General features: G+C 45.2%; 2 protein-coding genes across 2 annotated transcripts; both read left to right on the top strand.

Moving 5' to 3' along the window:
- Positions 1-436: 436 nt before the first annotated feature.
- On the top strand, positions 437-5,103 carry pacc1 (proton activated chloride channel 1). The gene is made up of 8 exons (XM_079287099.1): positions 437-601; positions 1,575-1,692; positions 1,828-2,037; positions 2,704-2,858; positions 3,258-3,400; positions 3,713-3,854; positions 3,939-4,046; positions 4,134-5,103. The coding sequence occupies exons 1-8, from the start codon at positions 566-568 to the stop codon at positions 4,293-4,295; spliced, it is 1,074 nt and encodes a 357-aa protein (XP_079143225.1). The 5' UTR covers positions 437-565; the 3' UTR covers positions 4,296-5,103.
- Positions 5,104-8,847: 3,744 nt separating this feature from the next.
- znf106a (zinc finger protein 106a) lies at positions 8,848-20,125 on the top strand. The gene is made up of 19 exons (XM_079287359.1): positions 8,848-9,470; positions 10,218-12,134; positions 12,217-12,679; positions 12,799-12,868; positions 13,072-13,226; positions 13,776-13,836; positions 13,933-14,220; positions 14,541-15,366; positions 15,577-15,626; positions 16,296-16,441; positions 16,531-16,665; positions 16,761-16,877; positions 17,097-17,288; positions 17,429-17,491; positions 17,620-17,739; positions 17,852-17,923; positions 18,149-18,220; positions 18,413-18,559; positions 18,654-20,125. Exons 1-19 carry the CDS (start codon positions 9,229-9,231, stop codon positions 18,705-18,707), a joined length of 5,190 nt encoding a protein of 1,729 aa, XP_079143485.1. The 5' UTR covers positions 8,848-9,228; the 3' UTR covers positions 18,708-20,125.
- The last annotated feature ends 88 nt before the right edge of the window (positions 20,126-20,213 follow it).

The following is a 20,213-nucleotide window of genomic DNA, read 5'->3' as shown; positions in this document are numbered from 1 at the left end:
TTATGCTTTATGTGAAGCACTTTATATTACTTTGTGCATGTGTGTTATATGAATAAACTTGCCTTACTTTTTCCACCACTGTTAACATTAATATGAAGAGAGAAATGGCAACCATGAACCAATCAATCAACAGGTAGGTTACTTGGTTTAAAGCTCCTTAAAGGAGATTTACTGAAATGTTCATGGAGAAAATGAATGAAGTATTTATGTCCAACGACTTGCATAATGTGCACCTTAAGGCAGCACAAGGTTTCAATCTAAGGGGAGGGGAAGGAAACCAGGAAACGTCAAGGACACGAGTGTTACTATTGGAGCGCGGGCTGTAGGTGCCTGTGATGGGATGGGCCAAAACCAATATGATCGTGTAGTGTGTGTGTGTGTGTGTGTGTGTGTGTCTCTCTCTCTGTAACGCGGAAAACTGGGACCTAAACACGGGGGGGATTACATTTCCTTTAAAATGTCTCTGTTATTTATTAAAATAAGTTTTCAGACTTCGCACAACTAGTCCAACGGTTCACCTGGAAGAGCAGAAATAGCTTTTTGTAACTGAAGGAAGTGCAGAGGAATGCTCGGGAAAGAAAGATCCCGGTCATACCGTGAGGTAACGTCAGGTCAACTACCTTCGTGTTTACACGCACTCTGTTATTTGTAATGTGATAATCAGGAGTCAGAAAGCTGCGGGTTTATTAACTGTCCTCCTCGCTTGACATCATGTGACGGTACAGCTGACGGCTGCTGTTTAAAGCCACTTCCTACAACATGATATTAGCTGACTTCATGCTTTCTATGAGTCTAGAAGTTTATACTTCTACATTTCAGAGGCAAATGTTGTATTTTTTACTTCACAGCAGCTGGAGTTACTTAACTGATTCAGACTTTACAAATAAAACACACGATCACTTTCTAAATATAATACTTCAACATTAAAAAGTTAAAGCATCTGTAATAATATTCCTCTAATATGATGTAGGCCGATACAATAATATTGCTCTCTGAAATGAACCCAACAATTACTTTTACTTCAGTAAGTTATGTACATTTTGCAGTTACTACGTTTTTACTTCCCTGAAATCTTATATTCGTAGGATTTTTACTTGTTACTGTATTTTTGTACAGTCAAGAAATATTCTGCCTCAAATCAATTTTCCTGAAGTAAAACTACAGCAGTATCAAAGTACTGTGAAAGTACCAGACGTTAAAGTACTCATTATGCAGAATGGCTCATTTCAGAATGACATGCATTATATTACTGCATTATAATTATTGATGCATTAATGTGTACATCACTTCAATGTCGCAGCTGGTAAAGGAGCCGCTACTTTTAATCACTTTATAATTTATACTGCATGGTAGTTTAGCTCTTCTCTGATCTTAATACTATATAACAATGTATTTGTTGATTGTATTTTGTGTTACTAATCTTAATCTTAAGGTGTCGAATGAATGTAGTGAAAGGACAATATATCCCTCTGTGCAGTAGAAGTGACTTCTTTTCTTCTTCTCTATAACCGACTAAACGATCTTTCTTTGGTGCGACTGCACTCCGCTTCATTGTCCCTTTCCTAACCTCACAGTTCATTGATGATGATGAGGATGAGGCTGGTGATGAAGGGAACACACAGTCTCCAGGCTTCTTTGACGATGCCACTGAAGACCTGGAGCGCGAGGAGCCCAACGACGGCAACTCACAAGGTGACGATGACCTGCTGTGTGACAACACGGTGGACACTTTCATCTGCAGCGTCTCACAGACTCACGTTTGACACATTCAGCAGGGTTTTGTTCCTCCGGGTTTCAGTGTCCTAGTTTGGCCCACTTTCATTACAGAGGACGACAACAGGGGAAACGGTCCACCGAGGAGATTCGGTAGAACCTGCCTGAGGAATTTCTTCACGGTGGTGCTCATCTTCATCTACCTGCTGCTGACGGGCGTGGCGGTGTTCCTGGCCTACCAGACCATCTCGGACTTTTTGGAGAAACTCAACCACCCTGTTATGTCCGTCACCTACAAAGAGGTCGAGTCCTTTTCAGCACCAGGTTCGTAGAAATATCACACACGGCTGCTTTAGTAGGTAACAGCCAATGCGGGCAGAAAGAGATTCAGATCTTTTATTTCAGTAAAAAATGCAGGAATCTAAAAACGACTGAAAGTACTTGTTCTGCAGAATGATTTATTCCAGAGTGTAAAACACGTAGCCAGCATTTTCATGTTGCAGCTGGTCAAGGTGGAGCCGGTACAATTACTTTATATGCTGTTGGGTTGTTTCATCAAGAGCAGACCGCTGTGATCAGAATAAGTAGATAAAAACAAGCCCAAAGAGCATCTAACTGATACTCATTAATATGAGGATATATATACTGTATGCCCTTATGTATCATGTAGCCTACTATATATGTATATATACAAGTATGTGTAGATTACCATATAGAACTAGTTTGAATATGTGTGTGTGAGAATATGGGCGGATCAGTATGTGTATTATTCATAATCAGACATTAAATCAATTGAAGCTGATGATGCATGATGATATCAACTTTCATCATGGCGTTGATTCATACAGTCGAGGTTTGAGTTGACACTGAGCATCGTAGAACTCCAAAGTAGACAACCAATACATCCAAGGGCTTGCTGCTGTGTTTAAGTCTCAATACCTCATGATCCATTGATAATCATGTGTGTGTTTTTGTTGATTCTTTGCGCAGGTATCGCTCTGTATCCGGGCAAAGCTCTGCTGTTGAGCTGCAAACATCATGACCACGACCACATCCCACCTTTAGTGGACCCGGGAAAGCCTCAAGAAGGAGACTGCAGGATCACCAACGTGACTTACTTCGGGCCGTTTACCAATCAGACGGAGGTCAGCCTCCCTTTTTTGAAGCCGCCAGTTTAGTTTATTCTGTTGCTATGCAGATTCTGGCGCTCTTGAACATTTCACTAACTTCATTATTTTATGTGCCGATTTCTTTATTCATAAACGGACATTTTCTTAATCACTCCCTTGGTTTTTACTTTTTATCTTTGAATGTAGTTACCTTCTCAATTCAGTTACTGAAAATAATGGAACCTTGTTCCCTAATACCGCTGATTGAGTTTGTTTATAACTGTGTGTGTATATATACTTGTGTATGTGTATTATACTAGCTACATATGTTCTGTAATGTCGATGTTTACCTGAGTTCTTTGTATGTTATATTTTGTCAATAAGAAAAACAACAAGATCAATAAATAGGCCTGACTCTCATATTCGCTCCCACAGAAGACGGCTGTGGTGGTCCGCGGCCCAACTGACGTCAGAAGCAAAGAGTTGATCTTCATGCAGTTCAGTCACAATGAAACAGAAGAGGACTTCAGTGCCATCACTTACATGCTTTTTGCCAAGTTTAGTGACTTGATTCACAGGTAACTGCGAACACAAGTGTAGACGATCCGGTGATGTCTGATTGGTCTGATTGATGGGCTGGGGTCATATAGGATTTTCCTGGTGTGTTTGTTTTGCTTCAACTTGTGAGGAAAAGAATCGCAACATAAATAATGCACTGACCGCTTGATACCTTCCACAGGGAAGTATTTACATCATTTAAACGCCAATTTAGTGAACCGTGACAACTTAGTGTATCTACGACTTCATGCTTTATGAAACAAAGATTTGACTCGGTCACATACATGCATTTACTTTCAGTGACACCTGTGTTCTGTGTTTTCTGACTCTAGTGCGAATAAATCACACTTCATGAGGGATTGTGAGAGGAATTACTCCATGTGGACTTTCTCTGGAGGGTTCAGAACCTGGGTCAAGATGTCTTTCGTGAAGACGTCTGGGAAAAACAATGAAGCTGTCGAGTTTCGTCAGGAGGTATTTATGTGCGACCGGTGTACTCCTACTAACACGTGATGATTTTAGAAGCGTTAATGCAATCGTTTGTGTTGGATCTTCTAGTCCGCTGTGGTGAAGTTCAATGACAGAAGGCCCGAATCAGAGAAAACCAATCAGCTCTTCTTCGCCGTCTTTGAATGGCGGGATCCTTATATGCAAGAAATCCGACTGGTGAGTCCTCCTGGACATTTTATCCTGATGAGAACTGTCTGTGTCAGTGTATCAGTCTGTATTACAACTTTGCCTTCTTCCGAACAGATCGTGACGGCAAATCCCTGGAACTCTGTCGCCATTCTGTGTGGCGTCTTCATGGCTCTCTTCAAGGCTGCAAATTTTGCCAAACTCACGATTCAGTGGACAATCAGAATGCGTAAGAGGCATCTGAGGAACAAAACTCGGGAACTGAACCAAATAACCTGAAACGTCTTGCAGAAAAACACTGATGACACAATCTGACAAGATCCGAATTATCCAAGTGTTTTTTATTTTCACAAGACTGTGATTTTTATTTTAGGTGAATACTTAATAATCTTTCAATGATTGGTAAATATTCTCCACACTAGGGAATATTTATTCATAACATGTTTTATAGATACAGGGATATGCTCTCACTGAATACTATGATGGATTAATAATTTCCAAATCATGACCAGTTTGACAAGAATTTCGTGAATTTTTACTTGTTGCATTTCAAAATATGCTTTGTACACACGTAAAATTGTTGCTGAAAGCTGAGGCACTCAAAATGTTTTCGGGTTTGAGAGCTTTACAAACGATGCTTTAAGGTTTGTCTGTTTCAGGTGTAAAACTAAGAAAATGTGAACTTTGGTCAAAACGTTGCTGGATTTTATAATTGTATTATAAAGGGAATATTGGAGTATTTTATGTTTCTGTCCTACTTTTCTTTCAAGAAAATATCCCTTTTGAGTCACAACGCATTAGAAATATATTGATAACTCTAAAGGGATTATGCTGAACTACTTTTCTTCTGTCAGAGTGATCTGCTGTTTTATTTTTGTTTAAATCTGTGCTGCCCAAACTTTGTCTTTGTCGTTTGTTTTGATTTGAAAATAATGTAAAAAATATATATTCATTGTTGTTAAAGTTCACTTGAATGAATGTCTTAATTGTGTCGTTTTTCAAGATTGTATTTCACACGCTATGTTGTTAGAACTGTTGGGAAATAAAACGTTATATTTGTGTTTGAATGTTGTGGTGAATAACGACCTTAATGTGTTATGAACGCACCTGCTGCTTGACGCTTCCCAATTTAATAAAGTATAGATAATCACATAATGCGGAGTCTTAACTATAATTGTGAGCTCTTATAAACTTCGTTTTTATTGTCATTATTTACCTATTCTGGCTAAAACGGCTCCAAGTTGTAATAGATTTAAATATCCTGAGTTACTTGTGTAACAATCACAAAACCTGCACACTTACAGTAAACACTGAACGGTGGTGTGTTCTTGAATGCCTCACGGGTTGTAGTTTCGGGGCGAGGAGGAGGGAGATGTTGCAGTTAAACACCACAGAAGAAGAAGAAGAGGATGTTGTTAGCTTCAGCGGTGGATGAGAACATGCAGTAGCCCCTCACACATTTGGATGTTATAAAGGTAGTCAACAATAATATCTCAGCATTTACAATGCCACAAAAACATTGTCTTAGCTGCACTTCATCACACTTTTACAGTGGAGTAAATAATTGACATACGAGTGTACTAACGTCGGTTTCGCTGGCTAGCATAGCGTTGCTAACTTGCTAACGCTAACGCTAGCTGTTACTTTACAGTTACGGTTAATTCTGTTAGAATAAACTAATCGTATGTCTGCTGATCTTTTTATTAAGCTGGTTTTACGCTCACCATAGTTGTTAAACCGCTTTGGGCAGACTTGGTTTCACTATCTCTCTTTCTCTGCTAGTTAGCTAGCTTATGCTACATTTGTGGAGATCTCTTTAACTCCTCAGAGACAAATTTTGCATGCATGCTGTCTGCAAAAGAAAGCTCTGTGGGGAATCATTCCCCATCAAACGTCTTCCTCTTACTGTGTCTGTTTTCAAACAGTGATACCATAGGTGTATCAGTAGGTAATATCTGATTCATTTGGTGTGTTTCACTGTCCTGCCTGCTGCTGCCCTGTAGAGATCCAATGACTGAAAGGAAATATGACCCAGGGATCTCACTGGTGTTATAAATAGCTGCCCTCTGGTGCTTTGAAAGTGAAGAGACAATTTGATGGAGGTTTTGTGAGACATGTCAGAATATATGCCTAACTCATGAGGCTGGTGGGACCTTACACATGGTGTTTATTATACACACTCTATGATAAACTTCGCTGTTTGACTGATTAATCACCAAGATGGTAATGATAAGAAAGTTGTGTATAGACAGATAGAAAACAGAACACTGCATGTACGGTAATTATAAGAAGAAGGCAGCTTTCATTAGGTCAAAGAGACAATTAAATGGCATCATTTTCTCTAACTGACGATCAGATTGTTGCTTGAAGAAGGTGTATGTGGCCATTACTTGATAGATGAACTAATTACTGGAGCTGCTTTCAGTGTGCAGCAATTCCGCCTCATGAGATGAAGATGATTTTACTGACTACACCCTGTTTTTCTATTTTAAATATTTTACAGCCCTAAACTTCAACAATATAGATGTTGTTCTTTTTTGTTGTTATAGTTTAGTTTTAGACGGTACTAAAGCTGTTATAAAGACATCATATTTATCTCAATATCTATAAACCAGTAACATTTTAGAACAGAGCAAGGTCTCCACACGGTCAGTTGCTTCTTCTTGAGAAGGCCATGTTAGAAAAACCTAATAACCACGAGCCTCAGCAGCCTTTGACCCGTGGGTGGCGGTAGTTTCTAACTTTGTTGGTGAACCTTTAACACGTCCAGACATATAGCTCCGATGCTGCCTCCGGCCCACAGAGCTCCTCTGTCAGCAGACTGGAATTAGACCAGTGTCCAGGTTGAACTCTGCGCTGACATTTGGGCAGTGGTACCGAAGCGTGTCGTTGAAGAGTGTGCTTGATTAGAGAAAATGAGCCTCGAGCTCCCTCCGCTGTGTTGGTTCGACGAGTCTTGAGTTCACAGAATTGTTCTTGATCGTCACAATATTCACACTCACCACAAAATATATTTATAATTCAGGGTGGGTTTGTTGCTTTGCCCTCGTACGCTGTGATTGATGAGACCTTTTTATTTATTTAATTCTCTCCATTGACAGTAATGAGCTGATTTATCCTGTGTTCCAAGATGGCGAAAAACAGAGAGTGCATCCTCTGTGAAACAGTCCACTCCTCCAAGCAGGTAATTCACCCTAAACGCCGACACACACGATCACAATTGTAAACGCTGTATTGTTTCATGCGAGACATTCAGGAGCTCCGGCTACATTGACGCTGGAGTTACACAGGTTCTTTTTACAAAATGAATATTTTACATAATGAATATTACAATCAATTCCGCATTATTCTACATACATTTGCTTGGGACTGTTTGCGTTTATTATACTGTTTTAAATATATTTTGCACTCATCAATATTTCAAGCATTGAAACGACAGCTTTGCTTTCATCTTGTGAGCAACATTTTTTCCAGCTAATTAGGTATTTTAATGGTTTGTTTAGCTTCAGAAGAATCACATTTTCCTGCAGAGGAACATTTTATCCTTCAGTTTATTTGAAAACTAAAAAAGAAATCCAATAATGGCTCAAATACAAACTTTATGTTTCAATGTGTGTCTGCAGGAGATGGATGAGCACATGAGAAGTATGCTGCATCACCGCGAGCTGGAGAAGCTCAAAGGCCGGTGAGTGTTGTCACGTTTCTCCAAAAATCCACAACATGCACAGATGTCATGTCATTATACATCATGACTCAGGATTTCACAATGATTTCTTTGAAGAAATTAGTAATATCGAAACATTTTGCTTCCCAAATATTCATGGATACCCCGAGATCTAGGAGTTTTACTATCATGATTTCAATGCACTATTTTTAAACACATTTGTAATGTCGGTGCTAAATGATCGAAGAGTTTTGTCCGAATGTATTTGGGTCATGGGGCACGTGTGCGCTCGTGTGCATCACAGTTATCGGGTGAGTGGATATACGGGCAGCTGTCTCCACCGCGGCAAATATATTTAGACACAATCTCTCCGGAACAACAGGCATGACCGATAGAAGGCAACTGGCTATCTTGTGACCTCCCGTGTAGATTAGTAAAAGCATGTGGCCCGTCGCTCAGAGGGAGGAATCTGGAGCGGAGAAAATACTTGATGGAGGGACGGAGTTGTTGCTACGTTACTGTGATTTCACACAAACATTGATGTGCAAAGATGGCATCTTTTTAAACGTGACTGTCGGGGAAATTTGCATGAAGAAAAGAAAAGATTCAAACAGTATGCAGCAAGCGCAACGAATTATAAAAGAGAAGGTATAGTTTCACACGAGTGCGTGGTGATTCAGAGAACTGTCTCTGCAGGAAGGGGGTGGCTGAAGCTTAACTTTAGCTACAGCTTGAAGGAGCTCTGAGCGAGGTTCACGTTGACTTAGAAATTGCAATCTCAGCAGAGGAATTCATCACCACGTCCGGTGGTTGCATTTCTCCCAGCACCGCAGCCGAGAAATAACGTGGCAAACACATGAAAGTAACCCGATCTCACGGATAAAGACTTGGCCAACCGCACGAGGGGTCAGAAAATGGCAGCATGCCACGACACAGATCTGAAAAAGAGAACTGAGAAGGAGCCAGCAGAGTCACTGGGTGGCATACTTGGGAGAGGTTTTGAAGTGGAAGGCGATATGAGCAGCTGCACAAGGCTCCAGTTACGCAGGCTTTGCTCGGGATTGGTCAGCAGGATGCTCAGGCCCCGTTCTAATAACACATGCTAGGCTGGAGGGGGGCCGGGTGCCCGGCTCTCTGGGAGGAGTGTGAGGCCAAATACAGGCATCGCCTTCTGTAGAGTCTCAGAGCGCAGCGGACACCATCATGAAAGAGGACTAGGCTGCGGGCGCCGTGCCTCTCTCCCCTCCACGCGTCCCGGTGCTGTGCTGCACGGCTGGTTCTGGTGGCTGGACATAAAACAGCTATAGATGAGCCCGGCTGCTCCGCCTGCCCTCGCCCTGCCGCCTATGGCCCGCTGAAGAAAGGAAAAAAAAAAAAAAACAAGATCAGGAAGATTTTTTTTGAACAAGAGAAAATTACAAGTTAGCTACCTCCTGATCTGTGACACATAGAGAATTCGGACAAGTTATCTTTGAAGGATTGTTGAGTATTCTCCTCTCCTGATTTTATTTTGACTTATAAGTAACAGAACCTGACTAGATCAGAACAATGCCCGAAGGAACGATTGAACGCCCGCTCTCGCCTTCCCTCCCCAGGGACTGCGGACACGAGTGCAGAGTGTGCAAGGTAACGGTGGCGAGCCTGACTGATTACGCCAGCCACATCTCCAGCCCCACGCACAAGCAGAATGCGGAGGCCGCAGAGCGAAAGCACGCTGGGAGCGGCCGCGACGAGGTCTACTTCGACCGGGCTCTGGTGGAGCTGATCGAGAAGAGAAAAGAACAGATCAGGTAAGGAGGGGCGTGTTTATTCCTGGAAACATTCTATTTGTCAAATACATTTTCTTTTCAGTGCTTTTAATAAACTGTTAATTAAATTGTTTGTTTTGTCAATATGAGAAATCATTTAAAAAAAAAAATGTGTTCGAAAAAAACACCATATTTGATATTTGTCAACGTGGCATTTGAGCTCTAGTCCAGGGCCAGAAAGAGATATTGCCGTTTAGGCAAATCTATTTCCATTACAATATGTCTTTCTTTGTTAATGTGTTAAGATTTAACCACAAATGTAAGTGACCGCTCACGTGTTTGTCGTTTGTGTACATGCGCCATGTATAGTCACATTCTAGCTCGGTGGAGCCTACGGGCCTGTTTTAGCTGCTGCTTCGAGTTGAGCTGCTGCTGGAGTCGTATGTCAGGACTGCAGCCTAAAATAAAAGCATGACCGCACACACAGAGTACAGGCACTCGCCTACTGCCCTGGAATCAATTACAGATATTTTCCTTTGACATATATAATTGTGGTTCTAGGATTGAAAACTCAAACCTGCAGCAGAAACGAGCTGCGAACACAACTTCTACATTTTACATCACCTTTAAAGTTGCCTATTTACATATTCATCTAATCATTCATGAAAACAGCTGCCTGTTGCGGCTGGAAAGGATGCTGTTGAGCGTGAAACAAAACGATGGAAAACAGGCTAAAATGTAGTGAAAGATAACGACACATATTGATATCTGTCTTTGTTTTTTTTTTAGAAAAGAAAAGGACGCTGCTGCTGCAAAACTGGCAAAAGAAGAAGGCGATCGAAGGAGAAAGGAGGAGTTTCAGCAGAGGTTAAAAGAAACGAAGGAGCGTTACCGGCTGGATTGTGCCTGGAAGCAGCAATCACAGGGGTTCAGTGGATCCAGTCACCGCAGAACCTGGTATGGGGGCAACCAATATAATGCCTACGCAGGGGAGGGACAACCCTGGCAGCACGGCACACAGGGAAAGAGCGCCACCTGGCATGCTCGGGAGCCTCCCAACTTTCAAAGATGGGCATCTGGAGAGTTTGCTGGTGGAAGCTTGCATTGCCAGGACGGGTTTGGCAACACGCAGTGGGATCAGGGTTCGTTTTTTGGCAATCAACGAAGTCGACTGCCTTGGCTCAGCAACGGAGGCAGCAGTAACGGGGTCTATGGTCGAAACAATATTTCCCAGAACCCACCAAGGAGCCGGCCCCTGAGCTTTCTCGCGCCGTGTCCTACGTATCCACCTCCACCAAATTCTTTAGCCCGGGGTAACCAGTTTCAAAATACAGGCAATGAGCAGAGAGGTCCGCAGGGTGATGGGTTTCAGAACGGCCAGGGGCAAACAGCAGAACCCGACCACAACAACAGTAAGAGCTCTAAGACCTTCGGTAGCAATCCAAAGCTGGACAAAGCCTGCCGCTGGTCACCCTATCCAGTCACAAAGGGTTTTGAATCTGCACCACATAAGGACACCAACCCAAACCCATCAGAGCAGTACACCAAAGTCCCCAAACCCCAGACACAAGACAAGGCCCGGGAAACCAGTGCCTTTAACAGACAATCCCGACCTGAGCAGAAACCGGGGCAGTTGACCTCAAGTGGACAAAGTGTGGGAGAGAAAGGAAAGCAGAAAACGAACCCCCAAACCAAATCCAGAGATAGTAGTACCAGCAGCAGTAGAAGCAGCAGTAGTGCTCAGAGAGATGCCCCCCAGAGCGCCACATCCGGTCCTTCCAATCAGAAGGCAAATAAGCCATTGCCGCAAAAAGAGAAGAAGATGTCCTCCCTTCCTGGTCTCAACAGTGGAGCACAACTCAGCAAGGCCTCCAGTCAAGCGCTCGCACAGTCAAAAGCCACCGTCAAGCAGAGCGGACTCAGTTCTCAGGCTCCGCTCATTGAGCCCCTTCAGTCCAGGCAAGAACGGCAGCTCCCAGAAACCCTCAAGAAAGCCCGACAGATTGTGTTAGAGAAGAGGAGCTCCTTGGAAAGCTCCAGAAACAACAGCATGGAAGTGACTCTCCACATTGCGGAGGAGCAGCAGAGGGATCGCGTACAGAGTCAGATGGGAGTGAACAAAGAAAACAGGCAGAAAGCAGCTAAACCAAATGTGCCGGACCCCGTCAGGCTAGAGAAGCCTGCATTGCAATCGTCAGACAGCAGCCGGTTCCTCCAATCATTGCAGGTTAGCACCTCTACCACGGAGAGCTCAGAGCCCGCGGCCGCGAGCCAGGACGACGAGGAGAACAGCAGGAGAGCGGAGAAGGAAATAAGCCCGGCGGCCCCCGAAGAAGCCGCCATGCAGGCCGCTGACGCCGGGCAGAGCTCAGAGAGTGACACCTCCAGGAGTGGCGAGGCTCAGACGGAGTCGGGCTCAAACGCGTCAGGTCCGTCCAAACTCGACCTGCCTCCCGTCTTGAAACGTGACCTGACCAAACACATCAGCTCCAAGAGCAAAACCGGTGGCCACGAGCCCAACCTGAACATTGCCAGACGGGTGAGAAACCTGAGCGAGTCGCGGAGGAGTGACACGGAAAAGGACTCGGGCCTCAAACCGACTGTACGGCAGCTCCTCAGCTCCTCTGGGTCTCGACGCAATGTGAACTGGGACCAGGTGTATCAGGAGGTCAGGAAGAAGCAAGACAAAGGGAAAGGCATGCCAAGGTGAATGTTCGATCTTACATTTGGAGTGTCAAAAGTTCTTTTTGATTTGAGTTACTCACGTTATGTCCTCTATGTCCTCCAGGTTTGGCATAGAGATGGTGCCGATCGACCAGGAGGACCAGAGCCAGGAGGAAGAAGGCATTCCCCTGCTGGAGGGTTTCCAGTGGGAGTCGTTGGTGGACATCCCCACCACCCGAAGACGCTCCTTATCAGAGAGCAGCGTCGCCCCGGCCTCCACTCACTGCCTGTTTACATCCCTCGTGTCAAAGGAGACGGAACAAAGAGAAGCCCTCAGCTCAGAGGAGCAGGGATCCAACGGTTCTCCCAATCCCACATTCGCTCAAGGGAACAAAGACCATCAGCAAGAGGTGGAGCAGATGCTTGACCAGTCAGAGGCTAAAGAGGCACCGAAGCAGCCAGACAAGCTAACGTCTGTGACGTCTGTGAAGGCCCTCCAGCGGTCTGATTCGGTGCTCGGGGACAGCAGTTCGGGGACGGAGCTGTACGACGGCCAGGGAACAGGAAAGAGGCGGAGAGCAGCTCGGGTGAGTAAAGGACACGGCGTTAAAGGGGAACTCGTATGTTTACAGGTCTCGGGGAGTACGACTGCATGTGTCTACTTTAATGTAGTCAAGAGTGTGACTCTTTTCTTTCTTCCTCATAGGACGTCCCAAGTGCGGAGACGTCTTGCTTGGAACACAACAACAAAAGAAGGAAAGTCAAATCCAAAAGAGGTACGTGTCTGTGAGTTCTGCTGCATTATTGAAGTATATGTTTTTCTTTGTACTATATTGTCTCAGCTAATGTAATTTTAATGCTTTTGGTGGAATAATTTGACAGCGTCGATCCAAGTTCATTTTTTAAGATCACAAAGACGATTTTGGAAACGCTGAGTCGTGCCAATCTACCGACGGCTCATACGTGTGTTTTGGTGCAGAGCGTTTACAGATCGACCGGCTGCTGGCCGTGTCTCTGCGGGAGGAGGACCTGAGTCGCTCCCTGCAGACTGTGGACGGCAGTCTGATCCAGGCCCGGGCCGCGCTGGATGCCGCCTACATGGAGGTGCAGCGCCTCATGGTGGTGAAACAGCAGGTAAGCATGTTGATTCAATAGCAAGTCAGTGTGCTTTAGTTTGCAAGTGTTAGTTCTCTCCTGGAGAGTTGCCTGGTTTTTGTGGCCGGCGCAGTTGAAGCAGATGTCCGCAGTTTACTGAGTTTTAGCGAGTGTTGGTTGTCTTGGCAGCCTCGTCATTACATCTACTGATGAGGTAGTGCAGGGCGTCTTAAAGGGTACCTGTATGTACCATATGGGCAAAGAACCATGGTTACATATGTAAGTTCTTATTAGTGTGTGTGTGCGTGATAGGGATAGTATTTTGGTAAATATTCACATATTTAGGCCCCTTACTTTTCTTACTTTAGTGCTTCTAGTTTTATTTTATTTTATTTTATTTTATTTTATTTTATTTTATTTTATTTTATTTTATTTTATTTTATTTTATTTTATTTTATTTTATTTTATTTTATTTTATTTTATTTTATTTTATTTTATTTTATTTTATTTTATTTTATTTTATTTTATTTTATTTTATTTCATTTTACGAGCAGAAATATTCATTTTTGATGGTTTTGTCTCACTCAGGTGACTGGAGAGATGAGCACACTGAGAAACAAGCGCATTGAGTTACTTAGAGGGATGCAAGGTAAGGACTATGAAATACATGAAATCATATTTTATTAAATAGTAACTTTGCCTGCCAGTGACCACAAACTAATTCGACTTTTTTTTAATATACAAGGTAATTTGGAGGAAGGCCCTCAGGTCAAACTGAAAGAAGAAAAGATGGATTCAGTAGACGCTGAGCCCCGCGTGCCGTCCTCCATGCTGCCTCCCTCTGTCGCGGCTGCTGCCCCCAGTCCAGGTCCTCCCGCCTCCAGCCTTCCCTTCGTGCCTGTAGTTATCAAGCAGGAGCCTCAGTCGCCTGTCTCTGTCAGCTCAGAGTGGGACCCAGTGGACAATATAACCCACTGTGCTCACAGCACCACTCCAGAGCTGCATGGCGCTCCTGCTGCAGCCTCTTCACCAGGTAACGGCTCACAGTACATTTCTGCCGGTGTCTTCGTGCATTTACGCCGATGGACAGATGGTGGCAGTTATATGCAGTCAAAAAACAACTGCTATCTAGCAAAAATGGATGTAAACATTGCTTGCTCCAAAATATCCCCAGATGATGTTTAACGAGGAACGGGATGCATTCAGCACATTAGACCTCAAAGATGTGTTTTGCTGTGTTCATGGGGTTTGTTTTTCCACTGTTCAATAACTCAAGGGGAAATAGAGAAAATGTCCATTAACCATTAACTTAATAACAATGTACTGATCCATGCGCATGTGAAACTCTTGCAGATCCGGCCCTTAATTCTCAGCCATCTCCTGAAACAAAACAGTCCCCAGACCAGAGTTGGGAGAACTTCAACGACCCTGCAGACTGCAAAGAGAGCTTATCGGGTCTGGTTGAGACGATGGAAAAGGCCAAACAGGCATCGAGGAACTGTCTCGCCCCTTTGCCCGACTCCAAAATCCCAGCCAGCAGGAGGAGCTCTGAGGCGGGGAGCGTTGTTGACTCTGCAGCCACGCATTCCTTCGAGCCCCCCCCCGTCTTCAATCTGCCCGCCTCTCCGTCCGAACTGAGGAGCGGAAAGCGTGTGAGGAAGCTGAAGAAGAGGAAGGTGCTGAAGAAGGCCCAAGGGACGGAGCAGCCCGAGAGCAGCGACACGGAGATAGATGGCGACGCCTTGAGGCAGAGGTGGCTTCGACCGCGCAGGAGACCAAGTGGGAGCTCTGTGGTCAGCACCTCCACGCCGCCCTCGGAAGACAGAGAGGGAGACGTGAACATGGAGGTGGGCGAGGTGGGCGAGTTGGGCGAGGTGGGCGAGGTGGGCGAGGAGGCCTCCAGGCGGCTGTTTCCCACCGCCCAACTTGAGAAAGAAGACCTCAAGTCCCCCGAACACATGGTGGAGCTTCACCAGGCGGCCCCCGCCGAATGTACGGTGAACTTGGATTCAGAAGAAAGCATGGAGGTCACCGCGGCCTGTCAGCAGCCCCACGTGGACGCGCCGGCTCCAGCTTCCCCTCCGCTTCAGGTCCCGGACTCCTCCAGACCAGAGACGCAGAGCCTGGCCTGCAACGAGGTCACCTCCACCAGTGACATCGACGTGTGTCGATCCGAGAGGTGAGACTCATTCTCGACCTCTGGAAACAGCCGTAAAATAAATAAATATGTATTAACTCGAGGTCCAGTTACCGGCTTCCCCTGGAGCTTTCAACATTCACATTCTGCCGGCTAAAGACCTGTGATGATCTTTTGTCCGAGGTCTAATCACAGATCATTCAGGATTAAACCCAAACTAAAACCACTGCTTCCCTGCTTCTCTCCACACAGCGACCTGCCGTTTCCCACCACGTCGCCCAAGATAACGAAGACCTCGTCGGGTAAGTTCATCTCTGGAGAGTCGCTCCTGTTCCAGGAGGAGGCGGGTTCTACTCGGAACACGTCCGTACGACACGCAGAGTGGAAACCCAGCTGTAGCAGAGAGGGAGGGAGATACGATATTGTTATAATATGTGGATAACAAGCGCACACCTTCAGACGGTCTCTCCTGGAAGTAGTTTTGCACTCGTTTGTTCACGTTAAAAGTGACATAAATATTTCTGTCAAAGAGCTGGAAAGAGAAACCCGACTGTCTCACCTGACGGATCCCTTAATATCTGCTTTTTTACGATCATGTTTCTTTGCAATGAAGGAAACTTTGGAGCGATGGCGGCACACCGTCACTCCGCGGGTAGAATTGATGTTTGAACACAAAGCCAAAACCTAAAACTCGTACCACCCTCTGAGCAGCCAGGATTAGAAATGCCGTCCTCTTTGAGCAGGTTAAAAAAAGACCCTCCGAGTGACCAAATTACTTTTTATGGGCAAGATATTCATAGAGGTGTTATTTGACTTTCAGTGCCGCTGTATGAATAGACACAACCTTCTGATAACGCGTATATTTATCCTGAGGCGTACCGATCGTTGGTCTCATTTAAATGTTTATCCAGAGAAAAACATACAAACCCGCGTACGACATGCTCTTCATCTTTTCTCTGTGTGCTTCACAGACGCCTCCTCTGACCACGGCGAGGAGGATTTGCCCACCGAGGGTGTGTTCGAGGGCCACCAGGAGGCGGTGACCGCCATGCAGATCTACAACGGGGTGCTGTACACGTGCTCAGGAGACCGCACCGTCAAAGCCTTCGACCTGGTGGTGGGTGTCGTCAGGGGGGGGGTCAGGGGTCAGGGTGTTTATCTGTGAAGGCAGCAACCCGACTAACTTGTATTTTCTGGCCGTTGCAGAGTCATAAATGTGTCGGCGTGTTCGAGGGCCACGGCTCCAAAGTGAGCTGCCTGGTGGTGTCCGCGGCTCCCAGTATGCATCAACGCCTTTATTCTGGTTCCAGTGACCAGAGCGTCTGCTGCTACAATCTCAAGGTAAAAACACCTCTGATCACAAACACACGACAGGATTATTATTGAGTCACGAATTGAGTCAAGTGCACTCAGTCGACGCTGTTTCACGTCCACAGACGCGAGAACTCGAGCAGCAGTTCTCTCTGTCGGACCGAGTCCTCTGCCTCCACAGCCGATGGAAGATGCTGTACGCTGGTCTGGCGAACGGCACGGTGGTGACCTTTAACCTCAAGGTAAGGGAAGCAAGTGTGAACACAGCATTGTTGTAAATGTGAAGGCTTCTTCAACGGGACGATTCGCTGCTTTGCTTTGTCTTTTGCGATCCTAAAACTGAATATCTGTGGAGAAAAAAAGGAATCGTGTCGGAACATGTATTTCTCTCTGTTGGCGCTCTGTTGATGAGGGAAAGGTGAACCGGCGTGACTATTTTGGTTTTGCGATCATTTGTTTAGACAAACAAGCAGACGGACGTGTTCGACTGCCACGGGCCGCGAGCCGCGAGCTGTCTGGCCTCGTCGCAGGAGGGAGCCCGCCGGATCCTGCTGGTCGGCTCCTTCGACTGCACCATCAGCGTGAGGGACGCCAAGAGCGGCCTGCTGCTGCGCACGCTGGAGGGCCACGCCAAGACCGTGCTCTGCATGAAGGTAACCCGAGCCTCAACTGCTTCCTTTTTCCACTGAAGACATCCATCCATCCAAAACAAGCGTATTATCTGAGACAACAACTGAACATCTATCCCTGTCTCTATTATCTCATGTTTGACTCCTCTTTCTCGCTCTCTCAGGTGGTCAACGACCTGGTATTTAGCGGCTCCAGTGATCAATGTGTCTACGCACACAACCTCCATGTGAGTCACCCCGTTTATCTCTTTATTCACAAGGATTTAATGTCACTCTTACATGTTCATGATTCCTCCTTTGAAAATGCAGGCCACGGTATTAATACGCACTTTGTGCTTCTGTGCCGCTCGTGCAGACAGGGAAGCTGGTGCGGGTCTACCAGGGCCACAGTCATGCTGTTACCGTCGTATCCGTCCTGGGGAAGGTGATGGTGACCGCGTGTCTGGACAAACTGGTGCGCGTCTACGATCTCCAGGTCGGCATCCTAAACACATCTCTGTCTCTACATGATATTTGCCTTTTAGCCACAATTAGCTCCTTTACATTCGGGTGTGAAATCAGATTTCAACCTGTTGTTCTTTCCACAGTCTCACAACCAGCTGCAGATCTATGGTGGACACAAGGACATGGTGATGTGTATGGCCATGCACAAGAACATGGTGAGAGTCCTGCTTCTTCCAGAGCATACATCATTAGACATCATCAATTCTAACTCTGTTAAATGATTTGATTGGCTCCCCAAACATGGTGAAAATATTTAGTTTTTTGTTCTGCCACGTTTTTTTTAATTAGATTTCAACCAGCTGATGTGTCTTTCTAACATGTACGATGAACACAAACTCAGAGATCTGATTGTAATTGTTTGTGTTCATTTTGTGCTTCAGATCTACACCGGTTGTTACGACGGCAGCGTGCAGGCCGTCAAGCTGAACCTGATGCAGAACTACCGCTGCTGGGTGAGACGAGGGACGGGGGGGCAGAGCTGAGGGGTGGAGTCTGTGGATCAAGAGAATTTAATCAGATGAACTCTCTTTCAGCCAAATGTATATTCTCGCTGCGTAGCTCGACGGCGAAGCAGATCAGCAGAGATCTCTCAGATCTGCGGCCGTGCCGGGCGTCGGTGATTACCGGTGTTTTTGTGTCGACAGTGGCACGGCTGTTCGCTGGTGTTCGGGCTGATGGAACATCTGCAGCAGCACCTGGTCAACGACCACACCAGCACCAACTCCCAGGTGCACAAATGTCGCTGGAAAAAGTGTGACGGGTTTTTCTGTGCACGCAACAGCCTCAAGCAGGTATTTTAAAAAAAAAACAGCATTTCAATGTCCTTTAACGTCCGTAGAGGAGCATGTTTTGGTGTTTGATTGAGAGGATGCGTCTTTGTTGCAGGGGATGCTGGTGCACATGCAGAAACATGCTGAGGAGACTGAAGTGGAGGCTTAAGGGTTTCTCCTCCTCTGCTGTCTTTAACCTCCCATATTGGGGGGGGGGGGGGGGATGTTTCTGGGACCCACTTGACTTCGCAGCGCTCCTGTTTGAGCCCGACGAGTGGCGTCTGACGACTCCATCCTTTTATGTTCGACGTTGGAATCCAACCATAATACACTGATGACAGGAGGCTTGGTTGTGCTGCTGTTTGTTTGTTTACGTTCTACAGAAACACGCCTTCCTCTCTCTGTCTGACCACTGCAGTTCCTCTTTTCACCGACCAAAGTAAGACAAAGAAACACGAGACTTTTTATTTATTGAAGAAACTTCAGCGTTGCCGGTATCCGAGGGATTTGTTCTGCTTTTCTGTAGAAACCGCAACAGAAGGCGACACTCGTCCTCCAGGCTGGTCACACTATGGCATGGGCTCCCAGATGTTTTATTGTTGTAGTGCAGTTGTGACGTGTCATGTGGAGAGACCTATTAAAGTTGACATTATTCACTCAAATGAACCTTCTGTTAATGACGAGTACATTTTAAGTTTTCCCAGATGGCGTTGGAGTTCAGTGTGATTTTTAGTGTTTGAAGGAGTTTCATTGATGCGACACAAATTCATTCATTTATTTATTTCTGGTTTTTATTTTTGTTCTCAGAAAACAAATTTTAACATTTTTGTTGTTGCTCAGTGATATTAAGCTGTTGAGGGACTTTGGCCTGAAGATGCCTTTTAGAGAATTGACATTTGCAGTGATAACTGAGGCGTGGTGTGTGTGTGTGTGTGTGTGTGTGTGTGTGTGTGTGTGTGTGTGTGTGTGTGTGTGTGTGTGTGTGTGTGTGTGTGTGTGTGTGTGTGTGTGTGTGTGTGTGTGTGTGTGTGTGTGTGTGTGTGTGTTTAACCCTGTTCTTCACGAGTGAGCGTGACGCACTGTTTTTATTGCTTCTTACAGATGTTTTTTGCGGGAGTTTATTTTATAATTGGAGCATCAAGCAGAAGGAAGCAGAGCTGTGTTTTCCACAGTGAAGATAGTTTTCTAATGAAGTGTGGAGGTGAAGGATGTTTCGCGGAGGTGTAGATGGGAGGAGCTTGAAGGGAAGAATTAGGATTCATCTCCCATGCCATACTTCACCCCCTAAAAACAGACGAGTTGGTAACAAAGCCACATTTGAAAAGGCAGATTCGACCGGTTTGGTGCGACTACAGCCCTCTCGGTTGTTAACCCGACGTTTCTCACAGCCGCCGTCTTCCAAACTCACTTCATCCGCTCGTTATTTAAGTCTGAGAGAAGCGTGCAGTTCATCTCTTACCTGGCATTCCTGAGTTTCTTCAAGTTTTTTCAAGTTGTTATGAAACATGTGAAGAGATATTTTTTAAGAAAGTGCAATCTTAGACATTGTTAACAATAAAATAAAAATGGTGCAACATCATAAAACAACTGTGTGTCGTCTTTATCTTTTACATTTATTTATTTATTTGGTTAAAGATGCAGTACACTCATTTGACCAAAGCCTTAATAGGAAAAA

Source organism: Melanostigma gelatinosum (genome assembly GCF_949748355.1).
Source record: "Melanostigma gelatinosum genome assembly, chromosome: 16".
Lineage (NCBI taxonomy): Eukaryota > Metazoa > Chordata > Actinopteri > Perciformes > Zoarcidae > Melanostigma > Melanostigma gelatinosum.
Note: the sequence above shows the minus strand (reverse complement) of the source record. Positions and strands in the feature narration are given on the sequence as shown.

What these genes read in the sequence shown, in the direction of transcription:
- znf106a (XM_079287359.1), top strand. Translation starts at nt 9,229, where the DNA reads ATGCCCGAAGGAACGATTGAACGCCCGCTCTCGCCTTCCCTCCCCAGG. An exon ending in TGGCCATGCACAAGAACATG is followed by an intron (nt 17,924 to 18,148) that starts GTGAGAGTCCTG and finishes TTTGTGCTTCAG; the next exon opens with ATCTACACCGGTTGTTACGA. An exon ending in TGCAGAACTACCGCTGCTGG is followed by an intron (nt 18,221 to 18,412) that starts GTGAGACGAGGG and finishes TTGTGTCGACAG; the next exon opens with TGGCACGGCTGTTCGCTGGT.
- pacc1 (XM_079287099.1), top strand. Translation starts at nt 566, where the DNA reads ATGCTCGGGAAAGAAAGATCCCGGTCATACCGTGAG. An exon ending in GATCCCGGTCATACCGTGAG is followed by an intron (nt 602 to 1,574) that starts GTAACGTCAGGT and finishes CTAACCTCACAG; the next exon opens with TTCATTGATGATGATGAGGA. An exon ending in CGAGTCCTTTTCAGCACCAG is followed by an intron (nt 2,038 to 2,703) that starts GTTCGTAGAAAT and finishes TTCTTTGCGCAG; the next exon opens with GTATCGCTCTGTATCCGGGC.